The sequence below is a fragment of the Pantherophis guttatus genome, chromosome 8 (genome assembly GCF_059756535.1).
Source record: "Pantherophis guttatus breed Tessera chromosome 8, ASM5975653v1, whole genome shotgun sequence".
NCBI classification, from domain to species: Eukaryota; Metazoa; Chordata; class Lepidosauria; order Squamata; family Colubridae; genus Pantherophis; species Pantherophis guttatus.
The window spans coordinates 9,464,238-9,479,412 of NC_142070.1; the positions used below are offsets into that span (position 1 = coordinate 9,464,238).

Here is a 15,175-nt window from a genome sequence, read left to right on the forward strand (position 1 = left end):
TAGTCCTCAACTTATGACCATAACTGGGCCTGGTGGCTCAGTAGACTGATAGCATTGTGATTAACACCAGCTGTCTGCAATTACTGTAAGTTCGAATCTCACCAGGCTCAAGGTTGACTCAGCCTTCCATCCTTTCTAAGGTAGGTAAATTGAGGACCCAGTTTGTGGGGGCAATAAGCTGACTTTGTATAAATATACAAAAGTATGAAGGCTATTGCTTAACGCATTGTAAGCCACCCTGAGTCTCCGGAGAAGGGCGGCATATAAATAAAATTAGAAAAAAAAAAAACCTGAGGCTAGAATTATAGTCATGCTGGTTGGTTAACACTATCAAACATCGGACGAGCCGTGGTGGCGCAGTGGTTAGAATGCAATATTGCAGGTTGACTCTGCCCACTGCCAGGAGTTCGATCCTGACCAGCTCAAGGTCGACTCAGCCTTCCATCCATCTGAGGTGGGTAAAATGAGGACCCAGATTGTTGGGAGCAATAGGCTGACTCAGTAAAACCCCTTAGAGAGGGCTGTGAAGCACTGTGAAGCGGTATATAAGTCTAAGTGCAATTGTTATTAGATATACTGATAGAGGTGAGAGCACAATCCCAGTTGCTGTAATGGGCTGTGAGAAAAACTTGGAGGAAGAGGAGAAAGAGTGACAGGTCAGATAAGAGACCTCTGAGCCCAGATGAGGAATGAGGCTGAAAAAGCATCTCATTCGAACAGTCACTAAATGAATGGGTTGTAAGTCAAGGGCTGCCTGTATTTGAGTGCAGGAAGGTTTTTTTTTGTTAGGGATGTTTGCTTTTTTAAAAAATCCTAAGCAAGACAGACTAGAAACTCTAAAAAAAAAAAAGCATAGAAAATAGGATTTCGGGCTGTTACAGATTATATATTGTAAAAGAGCGATGGTTTGTAGACGGAGAAGTAAAAGTGCTCCAGGCTTTTTGTTCAGGCATCTTAAAGTACGTGCAGTTTACGCCTCCTTGACATTGTTCTCCTTTGTCCTTTCTTAAAGCATTTCAGGAGTACAAAAAACTTAGTGGACACCAGATGGAGGAGACTGTGCTTAACGAAACATCGGGCGATTTTGCCGAACTGCTTTTGGCCGTAGGTAAGGGAAACGGGCGATGATCTCGCGAGTGTGTGCGGTGTCAAACTCATGTCGTCACGGCAGCATCATGTGATGTATTGGGACTTTTCCCCTCTTCGCTAAACTGGGCATGGGTGTGGCCAGCATGTGACACATCCGGCCGGTGGGCTGTATGTTTGTCAGCCCTGGCTTAGGAGGATAAGTTGGTTCCCTAATTCAGGGATACTCAACTTCCTGGCCGTGGCGCCATATACTGGGTCTTAAGCCTTTCAGAACCGGGCCACAGAAGTAGGCTGCGAGTGAGCGCTCACATCCCCACTTATGGAAGTAATGGGCGTGCAAGTGTGCACATGCTCCATTTGCACGAGCAGCGGGCGTGTGTGATCACTGCTCGTGCAAATGGAGCAGTATGCACGTACACACTGGCTCACTATTCACATGGAAGCATTCCACACACACACATACCCGCCAGCCCACAAAGCCGGAAAAGTTGGGAACTCTGCTTTAATTCGCTTTTAAAGAACGGCAAAGTGTAGGAAATGATGCAGTTACAAGCCTGAAATTCATTAGGACATTTTGAATTTAGACTCCTTTTAAAAAGTCTTGGTTTTGGGATGTTTAGGCATCTGGGGCTGTATATAATCTGTTTCTCTGAAAATAAGACCCGACCAGAAAATAAGCCCTAGCATGTTTTTTCACGATGCTCGTAATATAAGCCCTACCTCCAAAATAAGTCCCAGTTAAGATTGTCAGCCAGATGGATGCATTTAGTACCGTATTTCCCCAAAAATAAGACCCAACCAGAAAATAAGCCCTAGCATGTTTTTTCACGATGCTCGTAATATAAGCCCTACCCCCAAAATAAATCCCAGTTAAGATTGTCAGCCAGATGGATGCATTTAGTACCATATTTCCCCAAAAATAAGACCCAACCAGAAAATAAGCCCTAGCATGTTTTTTCACGATGCTCGTAATATAAGCCCTACCCCCAAAATAAGTCCCAGTTAAGATTGTCAGCCAGATGGATGCATTTAGTACCGTATTTCCCCAAAAATAAGACCCAACCAGAAAATAAGCCCTAGCATGTTTTTTCACGATGCTCGTAATATAAGCCCTACCCCCAAAATAAGTCCCAGTTAAGATTGTCAGCCAGATGGATGCATTTAGTACTGTATTTCCCCAAAAATAAGACCCAACCAGAAAATAAGCCCTAGCATGTTTTTTCACGATGCTCGTAATATAAGCCCTACCCCCAAAATAAATCCCAGTTAAGATTGTCAGCCAAATGGATGCATTTAGTACCGTATTTCCCCCCAAATAAGACCTAACCAGAAAATAAGCCCTAATGCATCTTTTGGAGCAAAAATTAATATAAGACCCGGTCTTATTTTTGGGGAAACACAGTAAATACCATGGAAAAGGTGAATGCTACTTTCCCTATTCCTGCAAAGCCCTTGGTTTGCCCCCAAAATTGGGAATTTCGTAACACAAAATAGATTTCCAACCTTCCTCTTGAGGTCTCTTTAGAAACATTTTGCCCTTGCTAGCTCTTATTTTGAACGGTTTATGGTGGAAAAGCAGACTGCAGATTTAATCTTAAACCATGTACAGCAGCCAAAGAGAAGGATACATTTCTACCCTCGCCCCGCTCCAAAATGTAATTTCCAAAAAGGGGACAGTCGATTACGTTTTGATCGATGCGTTTGCTCTTTATGGGATGACAATCTGCCCAAACCACATCTGCCCAAATGTAAATATAAAAATGATGCACAAGAGGGTTGTAATAAGGAAACCGTGTAAATGATGGTAATCAAGTACGAGCCCTCAGGTTACTATTTTATTTATTTACGGATTTAATTGTTAATGTACTTCCCACTTCTTGTTCATGCATTTAATCCGTGAGATGATTTGCAAACGCTTCAATAATTTAACAGGATATTTTTCTGCTTTGTATTCCAATCCTGTGCAAAATATATAGCCAGACAGTATAAAAGGCTTATGTTCAATTATGTTTTTCCTCTCTTTTTATAGTGAAGTGTGTAAATAATACACCTGCCTTCTTTGCTGAAAAACTGAACAGAGCCATAAAGGTAAGACTGTTATAAGGTTGTTTTGCCCAAAGTGAGGTCATTCAGAACCACCAACCACGTTGCTGGTTGGTGCCTGCATTATTAGCTGGCAATTATTTACAATTTCAAGAAAGGTTTCTATCTAGGTAAGGGTGATGGAGGATTGTTCTGCAAATTGGCTGTTCTCCCAACAAACTACAGCCATCTGCTTCACTAAACCCTGAAATCCAGGAGTGAAATGCTACCGGTTTGCTCCAGGTTGGGCGAACCGGTAATGATAAAAACTAGAAAAAGCTACCGGTTCGAGCTAACTGGTAGTTAGCTACCAGTTCGTTTGAACTGGTAGTTTTTTCTAACTCCTCCGAACCGGTATTTCCGACAATCAGCTGTGCCGCGCGGTTTAGCTTTGCTAGAAAGCAGGAAATCCTGCTTTCTAGCGAAGCTAAATCGCGCGGCACAGCTGATTCCTTCCCCCCGCCCCTCGCTGTTCTAATTACCAAGCTTCCTTTTGGCACGTACTGCACATGCGTGCGCACATAGCACGCATGTGTGGCCAGCGAACCAGTAACAAACCGGTTCGGATTTCACCGCTGGATAAATCACCATGTAAATGCAGAGGGTTGTTGCTTTGACTGGGGATCATGAGGTGTTCTCGAAAGAGTGCAGAGAAGAGCAACGAAGACGATAAGGAGTCTGGAGGCTAAGCCATATGATGAACAGTGAAGGGTACTAGGTATGCCTAGTTTAACGAAGAGAAGAACTAGGGGGTGATATGATGGCAGTCTTCTAGTACTTGAGGGGCTGCCACAAAGAAGAGGGCATCCTCTTATTCTCCAGAGCCCCTGAAGGCAGAAATAATGGATGGAAGCTTGTTAAAGAGACACCTAGAACTAGAACTAGAACTAGAACTAGAACTAGAGCAACCTAGAACTAAGGAGAACTTTCTTGATAGTGAGAACAATTGATCAGTGGAACGACTTGCTTCCAGAAGTTGTGGTGCGTCATCTCTGGAGGTTTTCAGAAAGAGACCTGATAGCCTTTTGTTTCTAGAATAATATAGGGCAGTGATGGCTAAACTTTTTGTTGTTGCGTGTCAAAAGCAGGGGGAGCGTGGGGGTGTGTGGTTGCGTGCGTGCGTGCCCACACCCATAATTCAATGTGCCCTGCCCCCCCTGTGCATGAGCACGTGAACCCCCCACTTTTGGCATGCGATTGCATGATGGGCCCAGTAGGTCTGTTTTTCGCCCTCCCCAGGCTCCAGGGTTTTTCTTGGAGCCTGGGGAGGGTGAAAACAGCCTCCCCCCACCGGAAGTCCTCTGGAGGCCAGAAATGGCCTGTTTCCCAACTTCCGGAAGGCCAAAAATGCGCACGCTGGAGCTGAGCTAGGCCAACGCTCGCTCACGTGCCCACCAATATGGCTTTGTGTGCCACCTGTGGCATGCGTGCCAGAGGTTCACTATCACGGATATAAGGTCTTCTGCTTGAGCAGAGGGTTGGATTAGAAGATCTCCAAGGTCCCTTCCAAACCTTTTATGTACGTTACATGTCCATATTTCCGGAGACCTTCTCAGGATTAGGCAGGCAGGAGGACAAGGTTGGTACGCAAAGCCAAGCGAAGTGTAGGATTCCTGGGAAAAAGCCTGCTTGAATGCTTCAGCATTTGGTAGAAGCCACAATAATGTCACACATATCATGGTGTTCTTTCACAAATGGTGCAAAAATATGTGTTTTGCACCATTAGTAGAGCATCGTTAGGTTCGTGAAGTTACTTTAGCCTCCATTCCTGTTGATGTAAGAGGACAATAATAAGAATGAAGAAAATGAGAATGGATGGATTAGATCAGTGATGGCTAACCTTTTTGCCGTCACGTGCCAAAAGCGGGGGGAGCGCAGGGGAGGTCAAATGTCTGCGTGCCCACACCCATAATTCAATGCGCCCAGCCCCCCATGCATGCGCACATGACCTACCCTGTATTCCCCCCACTTTTGGCACGCGATGGCATGGTGGGACCGGTAGGCCCATTTTTCGCCCTCCCTAGGCTCCAGAATCTTTCTAGGAGCCTGGGGAGGGCAAAAACAACCTCCCCCCCCGGAGGCCCTCTGGAGGCCAGAAACGGCCCATTTCCCGACTTCCGGTGGGCCTGGAAGGCCTAAAAATCAGCTGGCCGGCGCGCGCATGCACCTAGAGCTGAGCTAGGGCAACGCTCGTGTGCCCACAGATATGGCTCCACGTGCCACCTGTGGCATGCATGCCATAGGTTCGCCATCATGGGATTAGACCCTGTATTTAACCTGATCTGTTAATCAATACATTTGGACAATATGTTAACTTGGTCACCATTAAATCATAGTTTTTTAGATCACTGGATCGAATGGATTGTACAAATCCAGAAAATAATTTTATTCAATCATCAGGGTCAGCTCAGCATATAAATAGAGCCCCGGTCAGCTTATGTGTCTATCATATGTTAATACAGCTAGTCCTCATTTAGTGACTGTTTTGTACAGTGACCTTTGCAATTACAACAGTCATGAAAAAAATAACTTTGCAGCCCATCTCAGATTTATGATCTTTGCGAGTCTGTAAAGCGAAGGAAAGCTGAAGTAAGAGTTTGTAAGCACAGTCAGGATTTTACTCAGCAACCGCTTCGCTTAATGACCAAGTTGTAGTCCAGCAGCTACGGTAAGCAGCTTTGGATCATTGTAGATAAAACCAGGCATAAATACTTAGATATTATCTAAACCAGGGGTCTTGGCAACTTTAAGCCTGGCGGACTTCAACTCCCAGAATTCCCCAGCCAGCTTTGCTTTGCTGGCTGGGGAATTCTGGGAGTTGAAGTCCGCCAGGCTTAAAGTTGCTAAGGTTGGAGACTCCTGATCTAAACCACATTTTCTTGATCGCTTATTAGGGATCAAGATCAAATGCCATAAATCTTTTGAGTTTTAAAAAATGACCTGCTCATGTTTTGAATATTTAAAGCGGTTTGGGTCTCTGGTATAAAAATATGTGCGCTTTTGCGTTTCTGAAAACAGAGTTTAAAAACTCCTCGTTAATGAGGCTTTTTCCCCCCCCCCTCCTTTGTTTACAGGGACCTGGAACTGATGAAATCACATTGAGCAGAATTCTAGTATCCAGATCAGAAATCGATCTTCTGGATATTCGACAGGAATACAAGAACCTCTTCGGAGAGTCTCTGCATTCTGCTATTAGTGTGAGTACTTTCAGTTCATGTTTTCAGGGACTCTCTAAATTCCTAGGCGTAGGTCAGGGGTGAAATGCTCCCAGTTCAGACCGGATCGCCCGATCTGGTAGCGATGGTGGCGGGTGTTATTCTTACCTTTTATTTGGCCCCACCCACAATCTATTGCTGCCTCCTGAGTCCCAGCTGATGGCTAGACTGAAAAAACTGTTTAAACTCTTGCCGTGGGGCTTCAAAGGGCCGTCCTACAGCTGATCAGTGTTAAAAGAAAACAAATGAGTAGATCAGTGCCTGCAAAAATAAATGGGTAGATTGGTACAGCTCTGCAAGCAGTTAAAAGCCTGGTAGACCAGTACCTCTGCTAAATCCTAAATAATTGTCACATGACCATCAAGCCACGCCCACAAAATAAGCCACGCCCACAGAACCGGTAGTAAAAAATTTTAGAACCCACCCCTGGTGGGAATGGAGATTTTGCAGTATCCTTTCCCTGCCACGCCCACCAAGCCACACCCACAGAACCGGTAGTAAAAAAATGTGGATTTCACCACTGCTTCAAAGTTATGACAGACACACACACCCAAAGCCAAATATGACCCCGTTTCGAATTTACAACTGGTGCTGCCCGCCCGCCAACATTCACCCTTATGAGTGACCACAGGGGTGCTGTAGCACCCTGTCTTTCTACATCCACCCCCCCATCCTGTTCCACAGGGTCCACGCAGGCTTGGGCCTACTCCCCACCCATGTGGCTGTCCTCCCAGAAGTGGCCACCATTTTCAGCACGCCGATAATTCCGTGCAGTCGCACCGAAATGATGGCTGCTTCCGTGTAGCACAGGGACAAACCACTCCCTTCTGCTTCCCTAATGTGGCCTGCACCCCCTGATTTGTTAATCCACGTTACCGGGGAGACTAGCTTTGTGTGTTAGCGCCAATGAAGCTCGTTCACATGCTGTGAAAGCAGGTTTATTTCGCTAAGCTCTGGTTTGCTCCCGTGTTTAAAAATCCCAGGGAACAAAGCTCACGCGGCAAACGAAGCCGCGACGAAGCAAACTGCATTAGGGCTTAACGCGATAGGAGGGCTGCAAATGTGTTCAGCGGGCCTAGTTGGAACTGATCATTGCGGATGTCTCTCAAAATGAAAAAGGATTTTCTGAGTTCTGCACGGAGAGATTTTGTGATATCGGTTGACAAATGATAAATTCTCTCTCCGTCTCTGTCTCTCTCTCTTTCTCCCTTCACTGCATGGGTGAATGTTCGGAGAATGATAAAACAAACAAACTGCTACAGATTTCAGAATTCCTGTTACACAGAAGGATTTTGTGATAGCTTTTCCACAATGCTGTGTGCTATGGAGTTGCGTAAGGCAGACACAAAGTTAGTGTCAGTAGGGACAGAGAAAGTTAGTGTCAGTAGGTGTTCTGCCCCAGCTACGATCCCAAAGAACGCAGCACACACAAAGTCTGTACAAACCTTAGTTTACTAAATTAAATCAGTCCTTTTTAAACAAAGGCTGTTAATTAACTTTCTTAACAGCCTACAAGAATCCAAAGAATAAATAATCGTAATCTTACTATGGTTGGCAGAAAGCCCAGTAGCAATTTGCAGGAAACTGAAAAGAGAACTAAGATCAGGTCGCGAAGGAGAGTGAACGAAGTTGTTCCCTGCAAATTGCCTCAGTCGTTGTCCTTCCTTAAATAGGCTAAGGGAGTGGCCAATTAGCCCCAAGCCTTACTCTCGAGGAGACCTCCTCCTGAGGAGCCATTCCTGCCTTTTGCCTGCGCGCCCGTGCATCGAGAAGAGACTTCTCCTCTTCTTCCTCTTCACTTATGGAAGCTTCTGGAGGTTCTGAAGGCCCTGGCTAAATCCCCGCCTCTGGCACCACATCTTCTCCAGCCTCCTCATTGTCTGACTGGAGTGCCAGCTGCACAGGCTGCTGGCGCAGCACCACACCAGCCTCCTCGCTGTCGGAATCAGCTACCAGCTGCACAGGCCGCTGACAGGCCACAACAGTAGGGACAGAGAGAGCACAAAAACATTTGGGAGCACTTCTGAAATATTGATTTGGGTTAGCCACCGATGTAATTTCAGGCGGCTTCTGTTTTCACCCCTGTGACTGGTATTCTTAGGAAACAGGTTCAACCCTCGGTAGGTTTGAAAATTTCATTGAAATTGGACAGGTGCTCCATGGATCGGTGCTTGTTCCAAATTGGAAATCAAATTTTAAATAACCAGAGGGAGGCGAGGTGGTGGTGGAAACAAGCAACCTAAAACTACTAAAATAAAAACCGGAGTGCTTTTAAGAAGTCTGCAATAAATCCCCATCTCAAAGGCGAGGAAAATGAGGCTTGTCTGTGTAATTGTGGAAGTGGGCTGTAAGCGATTTGAAAATAATATTACTCTTCCTCTTTTTATTACAGTCAGATAGTTCTGGGGATTATCGACGCACCTTGCTCAAGATTTGCGGTGGGGACGACTGAGGACGCCGACTCTGGATGACAGCTCTAGTTTCCCCGTTGCTTTCACCAGTTTATAGAGCTTTTTAGATATATTTAAGCAAGGGTGCGACTTGCCACTCCTCCTTTCAATTATTTTTTAATTAGGTATCATAATAGACAGATGTTTATCACACACAGTATCTTCAGGTACTGGATGACACTGATTTCATCATACACTGTGGATTTGGGGTGAAATCTGTACTCACAGGCCAATAGTCTGCCAGAAGTTAACCGATCCTGCAAAATTGGAATCTGGATGCAGTTAAGATACAACACAGTGTTTTGTGCATGTCCAGCGACTGTCTAGGAACAATTGTGTCTTCAACTTGGCTTTTCTTGTGCTACTCTTGAACTGCTCTTGCGTTGTTTTTGCTGTCCAGCTTTACAAAAGGGGTTCCTGTATCTTGCATGCAACGCACAGCTACCTCAAATGATTTATTTGTATTCCAGACCTGAAGTGCCTTAGGAACGGAGATGTAAAGCACACACGGTTGTTTAAGAAATAACTTGGAAAAGTGCTATGGACCACACAGGAACATGAATCTAGAACCTGCCAACAACTCTTTAAAGCAGCTGCATTGATGTAGCTGCTTTAAAGCTGCAGTCCAGTTCTAGGTTTGTCTTCTCTGCAATCTCTGGAAAGACCTTTTGTGGAATCAAATCTCAAAAGAGACTTGCTAAAATAGCATCAACAGCCCATTTCTCTTACTCTTAGAACAGGGGTCTCTAACCTTGTGGACTTCAACTCCCAACATTCCTCAGCCAGCATGTCTAACTGAGGAATTCTGGGAGTTGAAGTCCACAAGTCTTAAAAGTTGCTATGGTTGGAACCCCCAGCCTTAGAGGACCCAAAATTAAACTCTTAAAAATTTGCCTTGTAAAACAAATAATAAGAATAGCCAAAACCTTTCCAAAGACGGTAGAATAGGCATGATATCAGTGCTAATATTGCCAAATTTCAGCCATGTTTGCCATGTTATTTTATTGAAACCATAACGTAAAGAAGTTGTGATGATGGCCAACACTTGAAAAAGACACTAACCCATGATACACTTGATATGAACACAAAGCACATGTTCATGCTGAAGATAAGCCATTGATGCCCTCGTTTTGGCTGTATAGAGGAGGTCCTAGTTTTGGTCTATGGCAGGGATGTCAAACTCGATTTCATTGAGGGCCACATCAGGATTATGTTTCGCCTTGGGGGGCTGGAGTGGGCGAGGCCAGGATGGGCATGACCAGTTCGATGTCAGGGGCGCCTGTGGTTGCCCGAGGGCTCGCCCAATGAAAACGGTCTCCCAAGCTCTGTTTTCAGCTGTGGCAGCTTCCTGCAACCCTCTGCCAGCGAAAACGGAGCTCGGGAGTGCCTCCTGCGGCCCTTGCAAGCTCTGTTTTCAGCTGTGATGGCCTCCTGCAACCCTCTGCCAGTGAAAACGGAGCTCGGGAGTGCCTCCCGCGGCCCTTGCAAGCTCCGTTTTAGGCTGTGATGGCCTCCTGCAACCCTCTGCCAGCGAACACGGATTTTGGGCATGCCTCTCGCGTTGGGGGCGCCTGTGGTTGCCCGAGGACTTGCCCAATGAAAAAGGTCTCCCAAGCTCTGTTTTCAGCTGTGGCAGCTTCCTGCAACCCTCTGCCAGCGAAAACGGAGCTCGGGAGTGCCTCCTGCGGCCCTTGCAAGCTCCGTTTTAGGCTGTGATGGCCTCCTGCAACCCTATGCCAGTGAAAACGGAGCTCGGGAGTGCCTCCCGCGGCCCTTGCAAGCTCCGTTTTAGGCTGCGATGGCCTCCTGCAACCCTCTGACTGCGAAAACGGAGCTCGGGAGGGCTGCAAGCAGCCCTCCTGAGATCCGTTCTCTAGCAGAGACACTGCGAGCCAGTCCTGGTTTCCAGGGCGGCCCCATGGGCCGGATCCAGCCCCCAGGTCTTGAGTTTGTCTTGGCGCCCCTGGTCTATGGGATCTCTGGGTTAAATTAATGCGGTGTTGAAAGTTGCTTGGGTTGAATTGTTCTTCCCTTTTAGAGGTGTCTGTTAATTGCTATCTTATTCTCGGAACGTTTGAGGATTTCTCTTGGTTGCTTTGAACTGACTCGGTTGTGGGAAGAGGCAAACGATGGGCTGCGGCTGATGTGGCTTTCACTGACTCATCTTTTTATCACTCTGACAATTCCCTTGGCAAGCTGTCCTTTCTACTGGGGCAGGCCAGCCGATGGGGTTTTTCTCATGACATCCTTTCCTGGGATTGAACAAGAGAGTGAGGAGTCAGCTTGGCTGCAGACTGCAGGGAAGATAAAAGCTGCAATGGAGACAGCCCACGCCTCCCTTTGATCATCAAAACGAGCACAATCTGCTGACCACGGGAAAGGCCTCTCGGATTCTTCTTTGAAATGAAATGTGAAAGCAAATCTTGTGGCCTGGAATGGAATAAAAACTAGTAGAAGCAAGCGCAGGAGAACGTATTTTTCGATCCTCGGCTTACAACCACAGCTGACCCAAAATTTCTGTTGCTAAGCGAGACATTTCATTGGATGGAAACTAATCGAGAAAAGGACCAATCTAGAACTAAGGGGAAATTTCTTGATAGCGAGGACAATTAATCAGTGGAACGACTTGCCTCCAGAAATTGTGGGTGCTCCAACACTGGAAGTTTTTAAGAAGAGATTGGGCAGCCATTTGTCCAGAATGGTATAGGGCCGTGATGGCGAACCTATGGCACGCATGCCACAGGTGGCACGCCAAGCCATATTGGTGGGCACACGAGCATTGCCTTAGCTCAGCTCCAGCACGCATGCGCTTTGGGTCTTCTGGGCCCACCGGAAGTGTTTTCCGGCCTCCGGAGTGGTGGGGAAGGCTGTTTTTGCCCTCCCCAGACTCCTAGAAAGCCTCTGGAGCCTGGGGAAGGCAAAAAACGGGCCTACCGGGCCCACTGTGCCATCACATGCCAAAAGCGGGGGGAGCATGTGGGGGTTGCACACCCATGCGTGGTGGAGGTAGGGCATATAGAATTATGGGTGCGGGCATGTGCCCGTGTGACCACCCCGCACTCCCCCAGCTTTTGGCACGCGATGGCAAAAAGGTTAGCCATCACTGGTATAGGGTCTCCTGCTTATGCAGGGGGTTGACCTCCAAGGTCCCTTCCAACTCTGTTATTCTGTTTCTTAAGTGAGTTTTGTCCCATTTTGTGAACTTCTTGCCACAGTTATTAAGTGAATTGCTGTCATTCTTAATAACACAGTTGTTAAGTAAATCTGGCTTCCCCATTGACGTGGCTTGTCAAAAGGTCACAAAAAATGATCACATGATCTCGGGACACTGCAACCGTGATAAATACAAACCAGTTGCCAATCCCCCAAATTTTGATCACGTGACCATGGGGAGGCTGCAACGGTCGTGTGAAAAACCATCGTAAGTCACTTTTTTCAGTGCCGTTGTAACTTTGAACGGTCACTAAATGAATGGTATAGGACTACCTGTATAGAGACTCTTACTTGGAAAATGTGGGCAGGTATGGTCAGGTCAAAGAAAGATGAAGAAATGAGGGGGCTGCCTTCTTTGCATGATTGTGCACAGATCTGTGCATCCCTCCACAGAGGAACAAGGTCTGTTGCTCATTCCTTCCAATCTTAATAATGACTAGCAGAAGATCCACGGTCATAAATGGAGCAGCTTCTCAGGCAGGAGAACACCGCTAATTCCTGTGCTTCACATCTATGGCATATATGGGAAGTACAGGTAGTCCTTGATTTACAACCTTAATCAGAATACAACTGGAAGGGACCTAACTTAGGAAAAGGGTTGTATGTACTGTAGCTATGGGGAGGTCCATTGCAACTCTAAAGGGTTTCTAACTGAAGACTACCTATAAGGTTAACAGAATAACAGAGTTGGAAGGGACCTTGCAGGTCATCTAGTCCAACCCCCCACCCAAGAAAGAGACCCTACACACCATTTCTGACAAATGGCAGTCTAATTTCTTCTTGAAAGCCTCCAGTGATGAAGCTCCCACAACTCCTGAAGGCAACTTCTGTTCCATTGTTTGATTGTTCCCACTGTCAGAAAATTCCTCCTTATTTCTAGGTTGAATCTCTCCTTGATCACTTTCCATCCTTTATTCCTTGTCTGGCCTTCAGGTTCACCAAGGTCATGTGGAAGGTTCCTTACTCTCCATAAAACTCCCGGTTTGCAATTGCTTTTGTCATAAACGAAGCCCAACCAAAAGTTTCAGGACCACAAATTTAGAGTTTTGCAGAAGCTTATTACTTATACCTACTCATTTTGAAGAATTTGGGGCAGACAGTCTGTTCATTAGATAAATCTTATACAGGGAGTCTTCCACTTACACCCATTCGTTTAATGACTGTTCAAAGTTACTACGGCACTGGAAAAAAAGTGACTTATGCCCAGTTCTCATACTTACGACTGTGGCAGCATCCTCAGAGTCACGTGATCAAAATTGGGGGGGCTCGGCAACCTGCAGGCCTTCGTAATGGTTGCCACATCCTGAGGTCCTGAAATTATCATTCGCAAACTTCCTTAGGGAGCTTCTGAAAAGCAAAGTCAACGGAAGGATGCCAGATTGGCTTAACGACCTCGTGGTTCGCTTAATAACCGTGGCAGGTCATAAAGTGGACTTTACAACTGCTTTGTTTAGCAATGGAAATTCGGGGCTCGGTTGTGTTCCTAAGTCGAGGGCTTCCTGGACAGGTTTCTGGTAATTCCTGCCTCTCCGCCTCCTTCTGGAAAGCACCACCGCTAAATTCTTCTTCCTCATCCTCTCCCGGAAACGTGAAAAGAGAAGAAATTGCAGCTGGTTCAGCTAAACTTCTCTTTTTTTCTCCCCCTGGATTAAAAAAAATTTGCATTTTCTTGCTTCTTGTAGTTGCAGCAGCTGGGTTAGAATTGTGAATGCCAAGCACAGACGTAAGAAGGTCTTTTCTTACAATTTCACAAAGTCCTGTTTTACCTTTTTAAATATATAGTTGTTGGTTTGTTTGTTTTTTCTTGCTTTCCGACTTCCCTGAAATGGGTCACTTCGGCAGCAAAGGGATTCCTCCCCCCCCCCCCCCGTCCCACTTGCTGCTAATATAAAATGAATTTATTTTGGGAGGGAATTTCTTCTTTTTCTGTATAATACCAGAAGGTGGCAGCATGCATACATAAAGTAGAGGATCAAAGTTGTTTTGTTTCCGTTATTTCTGGTTTGGGAGGGGAGCTTGTGTTAGTTCGCGGTAGCCAAAAACCAGAAAGAAATCTGGTTTTGGGATTCAGCTTTGGATCAAATGTGGTCTTAAAAAAAAAAAAAACACCACCAGGCTTATTTTGATAGAATATTTGCAGCTCAAGGCTGACGTGGGGGCCTTAGTGTTCTCTGAGCATTTCATTACCCAACTAGGTAACATCATCAAGTGCTCTGCCCTAAGGATCCCAAGGATTATTTTGATTTTTGGTTCAGAAGGGGTGCTTTCGTTTGAGAAACATGCTCCCCTCACCCGGTGTCTGAAAATAATAGTAATTTATTAATTTAGATTTATTTATTTATTTATTGGTTCGATTTATATGCTGCCCTTTCTCCAGAGACTCAGGGCGGCTTACAATGCGTTAAGCAACAGCCTTCATACTTTTGTATATACCTGCTTAGTAGGACTTTCGGACCCCCCAAGCGGTGTTCTTTTTTATACAAAGTCAGCTTATTGCCCCCACAAACCGGGTCCTCATTTTACCTACTTCGAAAGGATGGAAGGCTGAGTCAACCTTGAGCCTGGTGAGATTTGAACTCGCAGTAATTGCAGGCAGCTGGTGTTACTTAACAGTGCTTTAGTCTGCTGCACCACCAAGGCTAGATGCTGCCCAGCTCCCACCAACTCTGGGTGGCTTGCAATAACTAAAACATTAGGGGGGAAAAACATGCAAAAGTAACAGGACAGAAAAACGACGATGCCAAGGTAAATATATGGATAAAGTCATAGAGGTTTCTGCAAAGTCAAAAAAAAATCAACACGACAACCACAATCATACAATAGGAACTCCTTGTTTTTGGATGTGATGCTAATAAAACTGCAGAGCTTCCATTGCAGCACCATGGCCACCCTTGTGCCTGTTTTTTTTAAACCATAACTCTGAGAGCAGTGGTGGGATTCAAATAATTTTAACAACCGGTTCTCTGCCCTAATGACCAGCTGGGTAGGCGTGGCTCGGTGGTCATGTGACCGTGTGGGCGTAGCCAACTCAACGTCACTCATGTCAATGGGCGCTTCGCCTTAGCTGTTACAATGTAATAAGGGTTAACCGGAGAGGCAGTTTCTGTAAGCAGGGCAATAAAGATT

The 15,175-nt window shown here is 45.9% G+C and overlaps 1 protein-coding gene across 1 annotated transcript in view; it reads left to right on the forward strand.

Annotated features, from left to right (window-relative positions):
- ANXA3 (annexin A3) overlaps positions 1–14,026 on the forward strand; it is a 39,557-nt gene extending 25,531 nt beyond the window's left edge. Inside the window, exons 10-13 of the mRNA XM_060687009.2 lie at positions 1,013–1,108; positions 3,119–3,177; positions 6,246–6,368; positions 8,779–14,026. Coding sequence (XP_060542992.1) covers positions 1,013–1,108; positions 3,119–3,177; positions 6,246–6,368; positions 8,779–8,838 — 338 coding nt within the window. The 3' untranslated portion in view covers positions 8,839–14,026. The remainder of the gene's footprint in view (positions 1–1,012; positions 1,109–3,118; positions 3,178–6,245; positions 6,369–8,778) is intronic.
- The last annotated feature ends 1,149 nt before the right edge of the window (positions 14,027–15,175 follow it).